Source organism: Xiphophorus hellerii, chromosome 20 (assembly GCF_003331165.1).
Source record: "Xiphophorus hellerii strain 12219 chromosome 20, Xiphophorus_hellerii-4.1, whole genome shotgun sequence".
NCBI lineage: Eukaryota > Metazoa > Chordata > Actinopteri > Cyprinodontiformes > Poeciliidae > Xiphophorus > Xiphophorus hellerii.
In genome coordinates, this window is record NC_045691.1 from 31973428 (window position 1) to 31994313 (window position 20886).

General features: G+C 37.6%; 1 protein-coding gene and 2 long non-coding RNA genes across 3 annotated transcripts; 2 read left to right on the forward strand and 1 right to left on the reverse strand.

The window, feature by feature from the left end:
- Window positions 1-257: 257 nt before the first annotated feature.
- Window positions 258-3407, forward strand: LOC116709746 (small nuclear ribonucleoprotein E). The gene is made up of 5 exons (XM_032548401.1): window positions 258-443; window positions 1739-1765; window positions 1852-1914; window positions 2146-2224; window positions 3206-3407. The coding sequence occupies exons 1-5, from the start codon at window positions 390-392 to the stop codon at window positions 3259-3261; spliced, it is 279 nt and encodes a 92-aa protein (XP_032404292.1). The 5' UTR covers window positions 258-389; the 3' UTR covers window positions 3262-3407.
- Window positions 3408-12627: 9220 nt separating this feature from the next.
- On the reverse strand, window positions 12628-13212 carry LOC116709764 (uncharacterized). The gene is made up of 2 exons (XR_004336953.1): window positions 12891-13212; window positions 12628-12807 (listed from the first exon to the last, which is right to left on the reverse strand). It is a non-coding gene; the product is annotated as an uncharacterized LOC116709764 (long non-coding RNA).
- A 6311-nt stretch (window positions 13213-19523) lies between these two features.
- LOC116709765 (uncharacterized) lies at window positions 19524-20108 on the forward strand. The gene is made up of 2 exons (XR_004336954.1): window positions 19524-19845; window positions 19929-20108. It is a non-coding gene; the product is annotated as an uncharacterized LOC116709765 (long non-coding RNA).
- The last annotated feature ends 778 nt before the right edge of the window (window positions 20109-20886 follow it).

Consider the following 20886-nt stretch of genomic DNA (forward strand, 5'->3'; position numbering starts at 1 on the left):
AGCAGAGGACATCTAGACAGTTAAAGAACCAAAATAATTCCAAATATAAATGGGATGAAAGTCAAGTTAAAATTATATGTATTTTGAAACATAAAAATCTTGCCTAAAACAGACCTTTCAGGTGACTAAGATAAATTGTAATGGGATTTTTGTTGTTTTTATTGTACATTATCTCAAGCCAAACATGATCAGAAAGTTTCTATATTTATGACCTCCCTCCTCTGGAGGCGCTTGTTTCACTTCACTAGCCGTTCATACAGGCGCGGAAGGCGGAAGCAAACGCGCCATTGTAGCAGATTTGCAACGTGAGTGGAACGTTAAGGCGCTCTGAACCCAGAAAGGGTGCTGTTTTTTAACGCTTTCATCTCGTTGGTGTTTTTGTTGGAGAAATGGCGTACAGAGGACAAGGACAGAAGGTCCAGAAGGTTATGGTGCAGCCCATTGTATCCTTTCGAACATACCGACGGTACATCGTTCAATGGGGTGCTAAGATGACTTAGCAGCTAGGCTAATTGTTAGCTACGTCGTTGCTAGCTAGTAAATTTGTATTTGGTACATTTTTAAAATAATTTGCTCGGAGTGACTGTTCTGGGCAGGTACAACGTTTCCAAGTTTGTTTCTAGCGGGTACTGAATGACAAATTTACATCCTACCAATGTGAAAGACATTGCCGCGTTAAAGTTAGCATCAATTTCAAGTATCTCATAAAAGTCATAACTTAGCAGGATTGTTAATAAGACAACAGGCTATTTACAATACTTGAGAATGTAATTAAAAAATGATGCAAATTTGTACTGGTGCTTAAAGCAGCAGACGGAAACGTCCTGTTTGTAATCAAGCTACAATTATTACTGGTATAATTTTCATAAAATGGAAAATGTTAAGTACAACATAAATATTAGTCTTTTTAAAGCCATGGTTTTATAATGAGTATAAGCAGGTCAATCCAGAGGGTTTTACTATAAAGTCAACTTTGCTGCTCCTGAATGAGCTGGTTTTGAATATATTAAGCTTGACTGAATATCAGGGCTTTTTGAAAGAAAGTGACACATTCCTGATCTTATTACTGGAAATAAATCTATTAAATAAAGTCTAAGGAAACTAAAACCTAGGTGTCTTTCTTTCACAGCAAACTTGCAAAATCCCTTTTAAATTTTGGATCTACAATGAATAACAATATTCTGTAAAAACCAAAAAATGACTTTTTTTTTCTTTTTTTTTTAAATCGTGAGAAACTAGTGACTCAACAATTTTGTCCCAAAAGTTTGGACACCCCTGATGTTAGTTGAAAAGAATATTCCAATTAGAGCCAACTAGTCTAAGTAAGCTTTATCAATTCCGATTATAAATCAAAACATCATCAAACATCCAGACTTTAGAAAAAGCCTCAACATGTCTATTTTTTGTCCCTATTTGAATGCATGGCAGTAAGCAATAAATGTAAAGCTGAGCAGTTCTTTTAAAGGTTAATGAAATGTTTGGTGTGTTGGGGAAAAAAAAACAGTGTTTAAAGTAAATAACTGACAGCTCATAATGAATTAGATTTATGTCCTGCTGTATCCATAGTAACGTGCCATCTCATGTGTAACGTGGATGAAACTGGAACATGTTGCAGGCTGTGAAGCAGCCGTGTGACAGCAGCTTTACCCACTGGAACCAACAAAACTAGTTTTCTTTCAGTCGGAATTAAAAAAAATATTATAAATGTCTGTCTGCTTACCTTGACTTGATGTTTCAGAACCTCATTTTCAGATACCTGCAGAATGTAAGTATTTCCCACTTTCTCTTTTAATCCCAAGTAGATTAAAGTCTAGATGAGAGAGCCTGATTCGGTTTTCCCTCTCATTCCAGCGTTCCAGAATCCAGGTGTGGCTGTATGAGCAGGTCAACATGCGGATAGAGGGATGCATTATTGTAAGTTCTTTGATATTTACATCAAAACATTCAGCTTGTAAAATGTTTTTATAAGTTTTAACCAATAATAACCAAGCATAGTAAAAAAACTACTAGTTTAGATGTTAGTGTCACAATTCTTGGAACCCTGTTAAAAGACAGCATTAATAATAACTGGTTAGAACAGGTGAACATTATAGATTTTATGCAATGCTAAATCCCTGGTAAACTTTGTCCCTGTTTTGATTTCAGGGCTTTGATGAGTACATGAACCTGGTTCTGGATGATGCTGAGGAAATCCACATGAAGACCAAGAACAGAAAGCCACTGGGTAATATGACTTAAAGAGCCTAACCTGAATCAGCCTAGTAGTGTCCCTTTCAGTGCTTTTATATCATTCACTCATTTTTAGGAGTAGCCATTGAAGGGGAAAGAGGAACTCTATTACAGATCTGCAGTGTCTTGAAAAATCATTCCTACCACTTGAATTTTTCCCTTTGGTGGGTTTCACACCTGATAGTCTGGAAGATTTGGTTTGATTGGGGACAAAAATGGCAACATTTGTACATTTTCAGCTGCTGTGGTTCTCTTTACATGCACTCAGTCAAGCCAACCAAACTGTTGAAAACCCAAATCCTCGCCCATGGTGGCGCCTGCACCAAGAACCACAGAAGGAAACGACACAAAACCTCTGAAGAAGACAATGAGCACAACTGTCTTCTTCACAAAATGAGTAGTGTAGTTGGATTTGTGGTTGTAGGATTTTGCTTTGTTTAGATATAGATCACAAACCATTTCTCCAGCTAGTGCCAGGCTCATGTTGTTTCAGTTGTATTTACCCAGAATGCCCTGTTCTATAATCCTCTTCCTGCTTTTGAACCGCTGTCTGGTCCACTTTCATTCATGTGTTAATACCTTATTGATCCCCGAATGGGGTGGGCTGATTTCTTTGTCCCAGCACAGCATGCAACAGAAATTAAAAATAAGTAAGTAAATAATAATATAAAACAGTAAATGACAATTAACAGTGATGGTCTTAAAGACACATCACTCAGAATATTGCTAAAAATATATTCAACATTTAAAACATGCAGCTCTAGATACTATATTATAAAGTCCTAGCCTCAGGCAGAAGACTTGCTTTAGTGTTCCTTGGCACATCTGGGCTATAGCAGCGCTTGGCTATGTCTGCTCTTCATATCGATTAGTGTATGTCTAAGAAGTAAACAGACTTTTTATCTGTTTTCTATTTTGCATCTGATCTGCCTCCATGTGGCTTTTCTAAATCCTTATTTGTTGCCTTGTCTTCCAGGGAGGGTCATGTTGAAAGGAGACAACATTACGCTGCTGCAGAGCGTGTCCAACTAGAAGAGATGCCTACAGTTCTAGACTTTTCTAGAATTATGTTTTCCTTTTTTTATGGTCTCTGTGTTTTTTTGTATGGCATGAATATTGTAATTGTTTCTCTCAACCACATGGTCCCATTTTGAAAATAAAATTTTGTTTTTCCTAGATTTGTACATCTGTGATTCCTAACATATAGGTCATTGAGCTGAATGAGCAATAATTTTTAGTTAAATGCAGGTGTGTCATGGTAATAAAAATTAAAGCAATTTGACATATGGTTAATTATTTAATAACCAAATAGTAATACAAATATGCAAAAACAATAAATATATTTATTTGTGTGTCTATATATTTTTACATTAATTTTACATTCACTCACTGCTTCGGGCACCTCCCAGCCCAATTTGTTGGGAAAATGTTGACCTTGCTGTCTGTTCAAATGAATGAACGGAATGACGTAAAAAGTCAATACGTACTCGACGTGTCCCTGCTCTACTGACTGGGAAGCCCTTAGTGTGGAGCTGCCAACGCCCGGTGTTGAGACCCAAATAGAGAATACGGTACGGAAAATTATAAATACCCACATATAGTGTTTAAGGTATGTCTTAATATTTTTCGTTATCTTTTTAGTGTATCAGCGTTATGTAGCATGTGGTGTTAGTTATAACGGGGATGTAGCTGCTAATTATTGCAATTCAGAAACAGCATCCGCTAGAGATAGCTGCACTTGTTAGCCCACAAGCTAACGGGAGGACGGTATTCAGCTAGCAAAGCAAGTAGGCAGACTATATTATTAGACCGGAAAGTGAAGTCATCCTTTTCGTTCTTCAAAGCTATTTACTGTATAATATTGTCATTTGGGCTATAAACGTATTAGTGTCTTGGCTTAAAATAAAGCAATACTTCTCTAGTTGTTAGCTAGGGGTTAGACGGTTACGGAGGTAAAACAAACCATAGTTGTATGTTTATATTTAAGCAAGATACGGTCCAACATTAAAAACGGGTAACATTTAGATACCCGAAAGTTACCAACCATTCCTTGTTGTTCATATGAAAATACATCGCGAGATGGCGATTTAAACCGGCAGGAAATAGGCCACAGAGGCCGGGATGTGGTCGAAGTGCAACAGCTGAGCTAGTAGCAGCCGGCTATCGGTCCTTTTATCGTTGGAACTTCAGGCCAGATGTTAAAATTCTGATGTTGGCGTATATAACCTCTGGAAGTTGATGCTGGTGCATTTAGAATAAGACATGAAGCGCAGTTTTGAATGCTACGATTGCAGTCGACGTAAACTGCGTATTTTTAGTTCATTAGTCTGCTTTTTGATTGAACAAAATTGAGAACGTGTTGCTTTTTAAGTGCACATTACGACACGATGCTTTTCGTATTTTTATTATAATCTCAGAGATGTTTTTATATTATGGCAGGTTTTCTTTCTCAGTCTTATCTATTGGGGAAATACTGCTATATCAGAATAAACCTTCCCGCTGTTTAACAGGCCTGCCCTAAAAATGCCTACTGGCCTACTAACACCAATGCTAGGATTAAGTCTAAAAGCGTTTACAACTGCAGCCACCCTCCGTCAGCCCCCATCGGCTTTGCCTGCTTTAGAACAGTTTGACATATTTAGAGTGCGGCTTGTTTTGAGATTTTTCCTTAATACTCCACCTCATGGAGGACACGTTAGATAACGGCTCTGTTTGGAAATGGAGACTACATGATAGTTTTCTTTCCTAGAGCTGCTGGTGGTTTAGTTTGTGCCAAATGCACATTTATTTTTTAGAGCTCTGGGTTTAGATTCTTAGAAATCAGATGACTGAGAACCCATTTTTGCTGAGTTGTGATGATAGTTTAGTTGCTACTGTTTGGATCAAATCCTATTTCACCCTTATGAAATAAAACGTTTTTTTAGGGGTAGACTTTAAAATTGAAGTGTATGGGTAACACTAGTAAATTCTCTATTGTGTTTAAAATATATTTTATATATAAGAGTTTTGCAGCCAGATTCTGAGGTTTGGCTTTGTAAACTGTTACAGTGTCTCTTTATGATTTATGTTATAATAAGATATGAAATAGAATTCAAAATGGTTCCCCCCAGCCAGGCATCGTTACACTGTTGTAACTGTTGTTTCTTTATGTTTGAAATATAAACAGATTATTTAGAGTTCACATTCTTAACTGGCTTTAGAATATATGAGTGATCAGTGTGGTTAGCCATTCAACAGCAGTCTGATTGTTTTCCACGGAGAATGTAGGAGCTTAGCTTAACTCAGAGATTTTCTAAAGGCTGCCAACATTTATGAATCCATAATGTTCCATAACACAGGCTGAAGCTTCATAAGGATAAAATAGAAAGGTTTCTGTGCTTTGGTTAGCCAGGCTGACCAAGAGTCTGAATAAATGACTCAGAAGAAAGTCTCCTTAGAAATCAGTTTTCTTTTAAAAAGCTTTTATTCTCCTGTATTTTTTCTGATTTCATTTGAAATACCACGTTGACACTAAAACCAGAGAATTGAGTCTCTGTCACTCAGTAGAGGCAAAATAATGTAAGTAGGGAAACTCCGATTAGGTTTTTTGCTGCCGATTCCGATCACCTATGAGGGCTGATCACTGCCAATCACCTGGATTGGTTGTTAATTTTTTGCATTAGGTATAAATGCTGCTATGTAATTTGGCGAAATTAACAAATGATCTGGTAATAAATTTACCTAATTTAGACATAAACGTGCAAAATACTTGCAGTCACAATATAGCAGCTATTCAGTCAAAAGGACAACTGACAAACCTGCAATCAGTAAAATAATATTTAACTCTCTGTACCATAAATTATTGGCATGAATCAAGTAAATCTGCCTATCAAAATAAACAATCCTGAGTTACTAAATCAAAACTTTCTGAGAGCACGGCTAACTGATTAATGCTGGTTCTGATTGGTTGTTTCTGACTGAGCTGCGTAGTTCTGCAGATTGTCTGGAAGAGACAGAGGAGATCGATTATATTTTTTATTGTTTGTTTATAAATGATCTCATGTTAGGACATAGTGAAAGTGTTAATATGTAAAATCAGTTTTTTTGTTGTTTTAAATTACATGCTGCAGCTTTAAGCAGACGTTCAGTGAGAGAGTTCACTGTCTGGTGGAGGTTGAATGGCGCTACGTAGGTGAAATATTCTTATATTATTATTATTATATTATCTACTACCAGCGGTGCGTAGCAGCGGTCCAAGAGTGAGAGCAGATCCAGCGTTGTACACCGGTAACTCGTATAATTTTAAATAATTTTTTGTTTATGTTTTGCTTTCTGACCATCACACTCTTTCGGGTAAATGCTGGTAGTTGTGCGCTGCTTTACCTGTTGTCTGATCCAGATGTCTCGATGTAGCCGAACTCAGTCAAGTGCTTTGTTTTTTAAATGTCATATTAGACTTGTGTTGATGCATTTTGACGCTCTTCACCAACGAGGTAATTTTCCGTCGCAACACGCAAACTTCCCCATTGATGCTGAGCGTTAAAGTTTCTCACTACACTGTTTAGCATTTGTTGCCACGTGCTTGCGCAATGTGAAGGAAAGAGGAGATAAGGTGCACTGGCTGCGAAGTGAAATCGGCACTTCGGCACCGTTGTGTGATCGTCAACAAGAGACGGTGATCGGCGATCACCTATCATACACTTTTTCATGGAAATAGGCCGATGATTGGTGGCCGATCGATCGGCACGCCTCTGGTGTTAAGGTAACTTGTAGTGCCTGTTCATTGGAAAATGGATCACAATGGCCACTGATCAGGTGATTCTGCTCACTAATGGAAAATTTTTAAATGTTTTTATATGCACAAAAATGTTTAAATTCTCTTTTGAATTAAAGCATTTTCTACATTTAGTTTTGCTCTAATTTATGCTACACTCACAGACATTCTGAATTTAAATTTTACTTTGAGAAAATCGGTTAATATCTACTTTTAGCAATATCTACCAATTAAGCCAACATGAACGTCTTTGGAGTCTGGAGGTAACCCATACACAGGGAGAACACCACTCAGCTGGCCCCAGCGGGGATCTGATGCATGAAAACAGTGCTGACAATTAGCCCACTATGCAGCCTTTAGTTAAAAGGAGATCTCACCTAAGATTAATAGAAATCTATCAATAAGCTGCTAATATTCTCGCTTGAAATCACAGAGGATCTATTGAAGCAAAGCCTCATAACTGAACTTAGTTTGTCAGTACTAGGAATAAATGGATATGCATCAATGAGACAAGACCATGTGACTTTTTTTTCCATCACGTTGAAAAGTTGCTCATGTATTGATATGTGCTGGTGATTATCAAAATAGAATAATCAAGGAGAAAACCATTCGATCACATAGAGGCGTGCCCATCAATCTGCAAATTTCCGTGAAACGGTATGATCGCCAATCACTGTCTCTTATTGCCGATCACAAAATCCGATCACCTGCATCTCATACTTCGCAGTCTGCAGAGGCCCAGTGTGCAAATAACCCAAAAAACAATTAAAATAATAGGCTAGCGGTAGAAGATTCTGGGTTCTGCTCTCACTGTTGGAGCGTTGCCACGCGATACTGGCATGTTCAGTTTCACGTTCAACCTCCACCAGACAGTGAACTCTCACATTGAACATCTGCTTAGACCTGCAGCATGTAACTTAATAAAAAAAAAGATTTTTCTTTTTACATATGTATTGAAACTTGCTGTCCTAACATGAGACAGATGAGCTTTGGGGGAAAAAAATCGGTCTCTTCTGCCTCCTTTCTGTGTTCTGCAGAATTACGCCGCTCAGTCAGAAACAACCAATCAGAGCCAGCACCAAACAATTAGCAATGCTTCAAGGAGTTTTGATTTAGTAAGTTAGGATTGTTTATTTTGATGCAACTTGCATTTGACTTTGAGTTAATGTTTCCTTTTTTACTTAACTTATTTGATATTCAGTTTGTGAGATTTATTTCATTTATGTATAATTTATGGTACAGAGAGCCTTACTGGTAAATATTGTTTTACTGATTGCAGGTTTTTAAGTTGTCCTTTTGACCGAATAGCTGCTGTATTGTGCCTGTAAATAGTTTTGCATGTTTTTTGTCTTAATCTGGTGAATTTATTGCCAGATCATTTTTCCATTTTGCCAGATGACGTAGCATTTATACCTAAAAGTGAAAAATTAACAGCCAATCCAGGTGATTGGCAGTGACCGGTATGAGCATTGGCAGCAAAAAATCTGATCAAAGCATCCCTAGTATCACATTATTTACTCACATAGTGCTTCCAAAACAACACATCATTTTTATTATTGTTTCTTTAAAGTCCATTTATTAGTTTGATCAAAACCAAAGAATTGGTCAGAAATGTTTGATTAAATAAGGTTTATTGCATTTTTCAATGTTGCTATTGTAAACAATATTTGTCTAGAGAACCTTCAGTCCAGTCCTAACCCTAACCGACATGCTTTCCCAACAGCTTTACCCAATCAGGAGACAGTTTTCATGTGTTTAACATCTAGAACTAGTTCTTAGCAGCTGAGTCTCTTTGTAAGGAGGGCGTTTTGGAAATGGACCGTCCCTCAGTGGCTCCCTGCCCCCACCTAGTGCTGCAGTGGAGCTCAGCTCTGCTGCGGCTTAATGGTGACATGCTGTAATTTGTAGAGCAGAAACAGAGATTCTGTGGTTTGCTACCGAATGATCCTTAAACCGAGTGATTATATAAGGCTTAGTTGGCTTCCATCTTGCCGTTTCACAGTCGCTGCATTGAGACATTGGAGCAGATGCCAGACCTGCAGTTAAGTTTCAGCGTCTCTGAAATGACTCAAAATATGAGCAGGAATTTTTTCTTTCTTTCTGTTTTTGTTGCTGGCTGTTACAACAGTTGCAGTCAAACAGTTTCCATTATCTGATATTTATTGAATGATAGTTCAGAAGTAAAAGCTGCTCTTTTCTGGTTTGTATGTTTTGCACTTATGAAGCAATCCAGTTCTGCATTATGCTATGGAGAAGACGTGTGGGGAAACAAACACATTTTTTGCTTTTTGGCATTTCAAAGAAAGACAGTCGCAAGGCAAGGATATCTGTGTTTTTTAACGCTCTCGCGATTTTAATGCAACGCTCAGAATGAGCACAGAAAATGTCACGATTGGACAGCGGGAAAGCAGTCAGTCCATCACTTTATGAAACCGTACAAAAAACCTTGTAAAAGAGCAAACGAGGTTAGTGCGACCCCACCAAAGACACAGAGTAAAAAACCTTTGCTGTGTCCAACAGGGAGCAGTCCTCCCTACTGCTGGAGGGACGTTTTACTCCCTCCAGCAGTAAAAAGTCATTGCTATTACTGCTGGAGGGTTAAAAGTTTTGTTTTAATGACAACAGCTCTCATGCAAGTAACAGGAGGAGAAACTGTTATTATTGGTGTTTGTAAAAGAAAGTCGGGGTGCACCAATTACGGTTTTCTGATCACCAAAGTCTGACAGAGATTGGCCTGCTTGTTTCTGCACTAGATATAGCAAAAAAGTTGCAAAGTTGGCAACAGTAGGCTGACCCTTATTAATTATACTTATTATAATCCTAATGTGAGTTATTACAGATGTTTTTCTGAAAAGAAACCAAGAATAATCCATGATTCTAATTATTTGATACTAAAGTTACAGTTACTTGTTTTTCTTATAAGTGTTCCCACAAATGTTCGTGTAATATTATTACAAGTAAACCAATATTAATATAAATTATTACTTTGAAATCTTATCAAATTACTCAAAATGTTTAGATTTTCTTCTTAACTTTCATGCTTTAAAATAAGAATAGTCTCAGCTATATTATAAATCTGCAGGCTGGAAACTTTCTTCCTCTTTTTCCAGGAAACCTGCTTTTCATGTTTAATGACCTCTCTGTCTGACTATTGATTTCTTATGATAGATAGAAAAAGTAGAATTAAAGCAAAGTTGCATGAGGACAAAACACCACACCAACCAGAATTTATTTTATTGACACTTAAGTCTACTGCTGGGCCTAGATGTCACTTGAGTGATTCCTTTTAAAGATAACTTTATTTTTTTATTACTGCTAAACTAAAATCTCCAGCATGGGGAAGTGGGATGAGCTCGGATTTTCTTGACAGTGCGTGTGTGTGTGGCCCGGTTCTCCTTCAGAACCAAGCCTGCTGGCTTCATGGAGCTGTGGTTCTGGTTTCCTCCTGATCAGAACCAACAAACTCTGACAGCAGATTTCTACAAACTCTCTTAAAGCTGCAGCTTCTCAGTGGGAGGAGAATGGTCAGGCTTCCTGATTGGACACAGAGACAGCAATCAGCCAATCAGAGGAGCAGCAGCTGCTGTGTTCCTGCGTTTGTGTTGGTGTGAAGATGAGTGTTGTTGCTGTGTCCATGTCTCCAGGAAGTCCAGCTGGACTCCAGCCGTCCAACATGTCTAGAGACAGTGGTCCTCATCCATCAAACTGGTGGCAGCAGCAGATCTGATCTCAGATCTGTTTGCTCTCTCAGCTCAACAGGAAACAACTGATCGGGTTCATCCTGGTCACAGCTCTGAGATCAGTCTGACTGCAGCCTGGAAACCATCTACTGGATGTGCTGCGTCACTGACTGCTGCTGGAGAGAGGCTGGAAACACTCACTGATCTGCTCTCTCCTTCCTTCTTCTCTCTGCAGGTTCTGATCTCTGTGAAGTAGAGAATGGTCTCAGTGTCCTGCTGATCCTCAGAGGTTGAAGCTGCAGCAGTTTGAGTCTAAAGAGACTCTGACTGGATCATGATGATGACCTCTGACCTCCAAGGTTTTCCTCCCGTTTATTTTCTCGTGTCTGTCATTTATTGTTTGTCTCTTTGGATCAATAAAGATCCAATTCAAACTGGGCTCCATTTAGAGGCTTCGTGGAGTTTTGATCTGAACTGGATTCAACTGGAAAGTTGATCTTTTTTCTCTCTGATTCATTTTCATCCTGGAACCAGAAATGGTCTGAGAATGGAAACATGGGAATCATTTTCAGTTCAGCTTTGAAGCCATGAAAGACACTTCAAACCTCTTTTCTCTGCTGCTTCGTCCTTCTGCTGACATGAAAATGTTCCTCAAAGCTCCACAGATAAAAAGATGCTTCACTGGAAACTGCAGCGAAACTTCAGCTTCCATCAGAGAAACCAGTTTAACCAGTTTAGAACTGGATGTCCTACAGAAACTCTGATCTTAGAGCAGTTTTCAGAAACATGTGGAACCTGGAAAATAAAGATTTTATATATTTTATGTTCATTGTAAAAGCTAAATCTTGAAGTTTTACGTCATCATTGATTCTCAGCTTTAATTTCTCTCAGTTTGTTTTGGTTTTTACTTTTTTAACTCCATATTTCATGTTTTGAGTTTTCTAGAGAACTTCAGGGCTCTTTACTGTGATTTTACTGATTTATTCAAACCTCAGAGAATCACTGGGATAATGTGCTGATTGGTTCATGTTTGATTTTCATAATTCTTCTAATGTAATGTGGGTTGCTGGGTGTTTAACGACCAAATAAAGTTTTTAAAAAATCTTTGTGTATTTTTTATGCAGCTGATTGTGTACACATATAATAAATAAACTTGTCTTGTACATTCTGCGTCTTCTTCTCACACTTTTTGCCTGAGAGGAGAGTCTCTCCCTCAACCTAGGTACCCTTAGTTTAAACTTTAAGGTTTAAAGAGCTGTTGCTCTTTTTGCTTCAGCTATTAAATATTCCTTTTCTTTCCTTCTTTCTGTGCAACCATGAAAGCTGTGATCCCACCCGGCCCGGCTCAGTTGTTACCTGGTACCAGGAGGAGTTGGTTCTGATGCACCATACATCTGAAATAAAGTTGCTTGTCGCAGCCTTTCGTTCCAAAAAAGCAAAAAATAAAAACTCCAATAAAGGCTGTGGGTGGTAACAGGCGGTTTGGGATTTGTACGCACTTTGACTCGATTCATTTATTGCAAAAGTAGAAATAAAGGTCTTGTAACTTAGTTGAAATGAAAAATAATCTCAATTTAATGTTTGAAGGTGTAAACAAGTGTTCAAAAAAAAAAAATCATTCTACCAAACCTCCCGTCCACACCAGACATCCACCAAACAATCCACCCAGCACCCGGTGTGTTCTTAATTAATTACTTAAATTGGTGGGAGGGTCTAACAATTAACAACGTAAATTAAACAATTCCAAATATAAAAATTAATGACAAATTTTGATTCTAAATTAACTTAAATATATTCCAACTACCCAAAGAACAAAACAAAATTGGTAGAAATGATAAACTACAAAACCTTAGCATAAATGGCCACGACAGTTGCTCCTAAAGTCATCAGTTGGACCTGTCTGGTTCTTCATCTGGTCTCTGTCATGTTGTTTTGAACTCTCCGAACCCACATGCAAAGACTCTCTCAGGAGATCAGATTAAAGATTTATTTACAAAAGACAATTGGTGTGTAATGCAGGAGCGTCTGATCAGGAGCGGACCGGTGTGATCGAACAGCTGGTAGGTGGGCGTAACTCGTCAGGGAGCTCGGCGGATGGAACTGCAAATCCCGTACTTCGCATGGAGTGTCCAGACAACAGGGAGCCTAGGAATCACAGAAAGGTACAGGACAGGTAAGCGTGCGAAACAGACTGGATATCTTTCTAGAGATCTCAGGACCAGATGTACCACAAAGGCGACAACACTCTGGCGACGAAGTGCCGGGAACCCGCTCCTAATATGCTCCCGCTGATGATCCACAGGTGTGCCGAAACACACCTGTGGAGAGGGTGTGTGAATACGCGGGCGAGCTCTCGAACGCCACCTAGAAGGAAACCAGAGGAACTGCTGAAGCTGCAGATCCTGACAGTCTCTGGTTGTTCAAGCACGATGAAGAAGTTCCAATAGGTTCCAAATCTCATTATTTCTCAAGCAAATGATGCTGAGGGGTGCTGGTCAGGTCCTGAAACTGTTAAACGGACCTGGGTGGAGCACAGAATGGAAAATTGGTGAAGTACAAAAAGAAGTGCTCATTTGACCAAACTTGATTCGTATTCTCCCTCCAACCCTCTGCAGGTCCCCGCCATGTTTGGTGGTCCTAGCCCATTCCTTTCATGTAGCTGCCATAGACTCCCGTTCATTTTTCGACCTAGTCAAAGTCTGGCTAGGAACGTCTTATCGCGCTGGGACTTAACCCTAACTTCAGTGGCCTCTTACCTCAACCAGGTTTCACTACATTTTGATTTGCTTTTTTAGCTCAATCTTTTAAATAAATCAGCTGAGCTTTAAAACCTCGTCTGAGTTTCTGTTGAATGAAGGAGTTTTGCCTCAATGCTGCTCGGCTCACCAGGAATTGGCCTTAAAAGTAAATATGTTTAAACAGATTTTCTCTCCTTTTACTTTTTAAGGAGTAAAAAGGAACAGATGAACTCATGTTCATTCATGTTTATTGGAATAAACATGAGTTCATTCCAATAAACTCATGTTATTGGAATGAACTCAGCTCAGCTTTAAAAAGTCATCTCAGTGATAACTGTTGGATGATGGAGTTTTATCTTAATGCTTCTCTGAAGGGGCTTGAATTTGGTTTTAAAAGTCTGATATTTTAACCAAGTTTTATTTTGTTTTATTTGTCTTCAAACTCTGTTTTGAAGACAGAAATCACAGCTCAGCTTCTGATTTCATTGTTGAGCTCCTGCTAGGTGCCAGAAATGTGTATTATCACGGTTCTGAACATCAGAAATGGACTTTAAAAAACCCAGAATGCATTGCATGGTGGGGCTTCATATTTTAGCTTCTAGTTCAGCTGTTTTTGCTGCAACCCCTAACAAACCATATACTGTTTTCATCAAAATGAACTCCTCTATCAAACTAGATGACTTAGAATGAATTTGGAAACTTGTAGAAAATCAGCACCATGAGTCAGAATAGGGTGTTTATTGTTGAACTGTTGCCTGCTGCGAGCTTGAAAAAGAAAAACCACCTGCTGGCTGCTTTGGGTAAGTACCCTTACCTATTAATGTGGTCATGGAGTTACAACGGAGCATTCTAGAGGTCTTGCGGTGTATGATGGCACTAGAATGGCTCTTTGGTTTCGTTTCAGGGATGATGGTTTGAACCCCAGCAAGTGTCTAGAGATCTGGAAAGCAGCAGCTGGTCCAGGTTCTTCTTCCTTGGGACAATGGCTGGGTGATGATGACTTGGTATGACTGCTAATGCTCATCCTCCTGGTTAGCGTTATGACACGGGGAGCCATACCAATCTGGTGCGCAGTTCATTTTGGCTAGCTTGATAAAGGTGAGTCGGTGCCCCACCAAGCAGACTCCCAGTACTCTACACAAACCAGACCAGCAGAGAATCAATCAATGCAGAGCATGCTGCATGTTAACCTTGCAGTGTTAACGGATAGCACGTGGGAAAGGTGACTCGGGAGTCTTGAATGCAGTCCAATCTTCTATAGCCTCACAAGCCCATGTGAGGCCCAAGACCATTTTGGCAGCTTCCATGCAGAAAAGCATGATGCTCTTCTTTGTGTGTCACACATTGGTCTTTGCAGTACAACAGCCAGCTATTGGCTATAGCAAGATCCTTAATTAGTACCCTCAATTTCCATTTTTTGCCACTTGTGTGGTAGCAACTCATAAGGTCAATTACACCCATCTTGGAGTTGTATATATGGACAATACTGGGTTGTGAGATGGTCACTTATTTCAGTTTGACGTCTTTGTGAGGTGTCTTCTTGCAGGGTTAGGTAATTATGCAAGTAGTGGCATGCTAACCCTGTGCCACTACCTTTTTTTTTTTTTTTTTTTTTACCAGAATACTGTTTGGATCAGATGCTTCCATGGGAACTTTGGCTTCTGCAATCACCCATTTTGGCTGTCCCCTGTAATGTTTTCTAGTCTACAACTAACATGTGGCAGTAAAATGACCTCATGTGGATGCCGGGTGATAGGAGGTTACGTTCCACATATATTTGTACATGGCCCCTTAAGTTACAGTTCTAAAATGTGAGCTCATGGTGGTGAGAAAATTGGAGTATAGGTTCATACAACTTTTCTTAAAGTGAATATCTTGTAGTTTTAACAAGTGTGCACATTTAAACCCTTCAATGCTGAAAAATATAAATGTACTTTACTATTTTTTAAGGAATAGTACTGCTGTGCAAAACCTAACTTTAAGGTTTAAACTTTAAGGTTTAAACTTTAAGGTTTAAACTTTAAGGTTTAAACTTTAAGTTTAAACTTTAAGGTTTAAACTTTAAGGTTTAAACTTTAAGGTTTAAACTTTAAGGTTTAAACTTTAAGGTTTAAACTTTAAGGTTTAAACTTTAAGGTTTAAACTTAAGGTTTAAACTTTAAGGTTTAAACTTAAGGTTTAAACTTTAAGGTTTAAACTTTAAGGTTTAAACTTTAAGGTTTAAACTTTAAGGTTTAAACTTTAAGGTTTAAACTTAAGGTTTAAACTTTAAGGTTTAAACTTAAGGTTTAAACTTTAAGGTTTAAACTTTAAGGTTTAAACTTTAAGGTTTAAACTTTAAGGTTTAAACTTTAAGGTTTAAACTTTAAGTTTAAACTTAAGGTTTAAACTTTAAGGTTTAAACTTAAGGTTTAAACTTAAGGTTTAAACTTTAAGGTTTAAACTTAAGGTTTAAACTTTAAGTTTAAACTTTAAGGTTTAAACTTAAGGTTTAAACTTTAAGGTTTAAACTTAAGTTTAAACTTTAAGTTTAAACTTTAAGGTTTAAACTTTAAGTTTAAACTTAAGGTTTAAACTTTAAGGTTTAAACTTTAAGTTTAAACTTTAAGGTTTAAACTTTAAGGTTTAAACTTTAAGGTTTAAACTTTAAGTTTAAACTTTAAGTTTAAACTTAAGGTTTAAACTTTAAGGTTTAAACTTTAAGGTTTAAACTTTAAGTTTAAACTTTAAGGTTTAAACTTAAGTTTAAACTTAAGGTTTAAACTTTAAGGTTTAAACTTAAGGTTTAAACTTAAGTTTAAACTTAAGTTTAAACTTAAAGTTTAAACTTAAGTTTAAACTTAAGTTTAAACTTAAGTTTAAACTTTAAGTTTAAACTTAAGGTTTAAACTTAAAGTTTAAACTTAAGTTTAAACTTAAGTTTAAACTTAAGTTTAAACTTAAGTTTAAACTTAAGTTTAAACTTAAGTTTAAACTTAAGTTTAAACTTAAGTTTAAACTTTAAGTTTAAACTTAAGTTTAAACTTTAAGTTTAAACTTAAGTTTAAACTTAAGTTTAAACTTTAAGTTTAAACTTAAGTTTAAACCTTAAGTTTAAACTTAAGTTTAAACTTAAGTTTAAACTTAAGTTTAAACTTTAAGTTTAAACTTAAAGTTTAAACCTTAAGTTTAAACTTAAGGTTTAAACTTAAGTTTAAACTTAAGTTTAAACTTAAAGTTTAAACTTAAGTTTAAACTTAAGTTTAAACTTAAAGTTTAAACTTAAGTTTAAACTTAAGTTTAAACTTAAGTTTAAACTTAAGTTTAAACCTTAAGTTTAAACTTAAGTTTAAACTTAAGTTTAAACTTAAAGGTTTAAACTTAAAGTTTAAACTTAAGTTTACCTTAAGTTAAACCTTAAAGTTTTTAAACCTTAAAGTTTAAACCTTAAAGTTAAACCTTAAAGTTTAAAACCTTAAAGTTTAAACCTTAAAGTTTAAACCTTAAAGTTTAAACCTTAAAGTTTAAACCTTAAAGTTTAAACCTTAAAGTTTAAACCTTAAAGTTTAAACCTTAAAGTTAAACCTTAAAGTTTAAACCTTAAAGTTAAACCTTAAAGTTTAAACCTTAAAGTTTAAACCTTAAAGTTTAAAACCTTAAAAGTTTAAACCATTAAAGTTTAAACCTTAAAGTTTAACCTTAAAGGTTAAACCTTAAAGTTTAAACCTTAAAGTTTAAACCTTAAAGTTTAAACCTTAAAGTTTAAACCTTAAGTTTAAACCATTAAAGTTTAAACCTTAAAGTTTAAACCTTAAAGTTTAAACCTTAAAGTTTAAACCTTAAGTTTAAACCTTAAAGTTTAAACCTTAAAGTTTAAACCTTAAAGTTTAAACCTTAAAGTTTAAACCTTAAAGTTTAAACCTTAAAGTTTAAACCTTAAAGTTTAAACCTTAAAGTTTAAACCTTAAAGTTTAAACCTTAAAGTTTAAACCTTAAAGTTTAAACCTTAAAAAATAGTAAAGTACATTTATATTTTTCAGCATTGAAGGGTTTAAATGTGCACACTTGTTAAAACTACAAGATATTCACTTTAAGAAAAGTTGTATGAACCTATACTCCAATTTTCTCACCACCATGAGCTCACATTTTAGAACTGTAACTTAAGGGGCCATGTACAAATATATGTGGAACGTAACCTCCTATCACCCGGCATCCACATGAGGTCATTTTACTGCCACATGTTAGTTGTAGACTAGAAAACATTACAGGGGACAGCCAAAATGGGTGATTGCAGAAGCCAAAGTTCCCATGGAAGCATCTGATCCAAACAGTATTCTGGTAAAAAAAAAAAAAAAAAAAAAAGGTAGTGGCACAGGGTTAGCATGCCACTACTTGCATAATTACCTAACCCTGCAAGAAGACACCTCACAAAGACGTCAAACTGAAATAAGTGACCATCTCACAACCCAGTATTGTCCATATATACAACTCCAAGATGGGTGTAATTGACCTTATGAGTTGCTACCACACAAGTGGCAAAAAATGGAAATTGAGGGTACTAATTAAGGATCTTGCTATAGCCAATAGCTGGCTGTTGTACTGCAAAGACCAATGTGTGACACACAAAGAAGAGCATCATGCTTTTCTGCATGGAAGCTGCCAAAATGGTCTTGGGCCTCACATGGGCTTGTGAGGCTATAGAAGATTGGACTGCATTCAAGACTCCCGAGTCACCTTTCCCACGTGCTATCCGTTAACACTGCAAGGTTAACATGCAGCATGCTCTGCATTGATTGATTCTCTGCTGGTCTGGTTTGTGTAGAGTACTGGGAGTCTGCTTGGTGGGGCACCGACTCACCTTTATCAAGCTAGCCAAAATGAACTGCGCACCAGATTGGTATGGCTCCCCGTGTCATAACGCTAACCAGGAGGATGAGCATTAGCAGTCATACCAAGTCATCATCACCCAGCCATTGTCCCAAGGAAGAAGAACCTGGACCAGCTGCTGCTTTCCAGATCTCTAGACACTTGCTGGGGTTCAAACCATCATCCCTGAAACGAAACCAAAGAGCCATTCTAGTGCCATCATACACCGCAAGACCTCTAGAATGCTCCGTTGTAACTCCATGACCACATTAATAGGTAAGGGTACTTACCCAAAGCAGCCAGCAGGTGGTTTTTCTTTTTCAAGCTCGCAGCAGGCAACAGTTCAACAATAAACACCCTATTCTGACTCATGGTGCTGATTTTCTACAAGTTTCCAAATTCATTCTAAGTCATCTAGTTTGATAGAGGAGTTCATTTTGATGAAAACAGTATATGGTTTGTTAGGGGTTGCAGCAAAAACAGCTGAACTAGAAGCTAAAATATGAAGCCCCACCATGCAATGCATTCTGGGTTTTTTAAAGTCCATTTCTGATGTTCAGAACCGTGATAATACACATTTCTGGCACCTAGCAGGAGCTCAACAATGAAATCAGAAGCTGAGCTGTGATTTCTGTCTTCAAAACAGAGTTTGAAGACAAATAAAACAAAATAAAACTTGGTTAAAATATCAGACTTTTAAAACCAAATTCAAGCCCCTTCAGAGAAGCATTAAGATAAAACTCCATCATCCAACAGTTATCACTGAGATGACTTTTTAAAGCTGAGCTGAGTTCATTCCAATAACATGAGTTTATTGGAATGAACTCATGTTTATTCCAATAAACATGAATGAACATGAGTTCATCTGTTCCTTTTTACTCCTTAAAAAGTAAAAGGAGAGAAAATCTGTTTAAACATATTTACTTTTAAGGCCAATTCCTGGTGAGCCGAGCAGCATTGAGGCAAAACTCCTTCATTCAACAGAAACTCAGACGAGGTTTTAAAGCTCAGCTGATTTATTTAAAAGATTGAGCTAAAAAAGCAAATCAAAATGTAGTGAAACCTGGTTGAGGTAAGAGGCCACTGAAGTTAGGGTTAAGTCCCAGCGCGATAAGACGTTCCTAGCCAGACTTTGACTAGGTCGAAAAATGAACGGGAGTCTATGGCAGCTACATGAAAGGAATGGGCTAGGACCACCAAACATGGCGGGGACCTGCAGAGGGTTGGAGGGAGAATACGAATCAAGTTTGGTCAAATGAGCACTTCTTTTTGTACTTCACCAATTTTCCATTCTGTGCTCCACCCAGGTCCGTTTAACAGTTTCAGGACCTGACCAGCACCCCTCAGCATCATTTGCTTGAGAAATAATGAGATTTGGAACCTATTGGAACTTCTTCATCGTGCTTGAACAACCAGAGACTGTCAGGATCTGCAGCTTCAGCAGTTCCTCTGGTTTCCTTCTAGGTGGCGTTCGAGAGCTCGCCCGCGTATTCACACACCCTCTCCACAGGTGTGTTTCGGCACACCTGTGGATCATCAGCGGGAGCATATTAGGAGCGGGTTCCCGGCACTTCGTCGCCAGAGTGTTGTCGCCTTTGTGGTACATCTGGTCCTGAGATCTCTAGAAAGATATCCAGTCTGTTTCGCACGCTTACCTGTCCTGTACCTTTCTGTGATTCCTAGGCTCCCTGTTGTCTGGACACTCCATGCGAAGTACGGGATTTGCAGTTCCATCCGCCGAGCTCCCTGACGAGTTACGCCCACCTACCAGCTGTTCGATCACACCGGTCCGCTCCTGATCAGACGCTCCTGCATTACACACCAATTGTCTTTTGTAAATAAATCTTTAATCTGATCTCCTGAGAGAGTCTTTGCATGTGGGTTCGGAGAGTTCAAAACAACATGACAGAGACCAGATGAAGAACCAGACAGGTCCAACTGATGACTTTAGGAGCAACTGTCGTGGCCATTTATGCTAAGGTTTTGTAGTTTATCATTTCTACCAATTTTGTTTTGTTCTTTGGGTAGTTGGAATATATTTAAGTTAATTTAGAATCAAAATTTGTCATTAATTTTTATATTTGGAATTGTTTAATTTACGTTGTTAATTGTTAGACCCTCCCACCAATTTAAGTAATTAATTAAGAACACACCGGGTGCTGGGTGGATTGTTTGGTGGATGTCTGGTGTGGACGGGAGGTTTGGTAGAATGATTTTTTTTTTTTGAACACTTGTTTACACCTTCAAACATTAAATTGAGATTATTTTTCATTTCAACTAAGTTACAAGACCTTTATTTCTACTTTTGCAATAAATGAATCGAGTCAAAGTGCGTACAAATCCCAAACCGCCTGTTACCACCCACAGCCTTTATTGGAGTTTTTATTTTTTGCTTTTTTGGAACGAAAGGCTGCGACAAGCAACTTTATTTCAGATGTATGGTGCATCAGAACCAACTCCTCCTGGTACCAGGTAACAACTGAGCCGGGCCGGGTGGGATCACAGCTTTCATGGTTGCACAGAAAGAAGGAAAGAAAAGGAATATTTAATAGCTGAAGCAAAAAGAGCAACAGCTCTTTAAACCTTAAAGTTTAAACTAAGGGTACCTAGGTTGAGGGAGAGACTCTCCTCTCAGGCAAAA

Coding starts and splice junctions, on each gene's coding strand:
- LOC116709746 (XM_032548401.1), top strand. CDS start 390: ATGGCGTACAGAGGACAAGGACAGAAGGTCCAGAAGGTTATGGTGCAG. Junction 1,766..1,851: donor TTTTCAGATACCTGCAGAAT/GTAAGTATTTCC, acceptor CTCTCATTCCAG/CGTTCCAGAATCCAGGTGTG. Junction 2,225..3,205: donor CAAGAACAGAAAGCCACTGG/GTAATATGACTT, acceptor CTTGTCTTCCAG/GGAGGGTCATGTTGAAAGGA.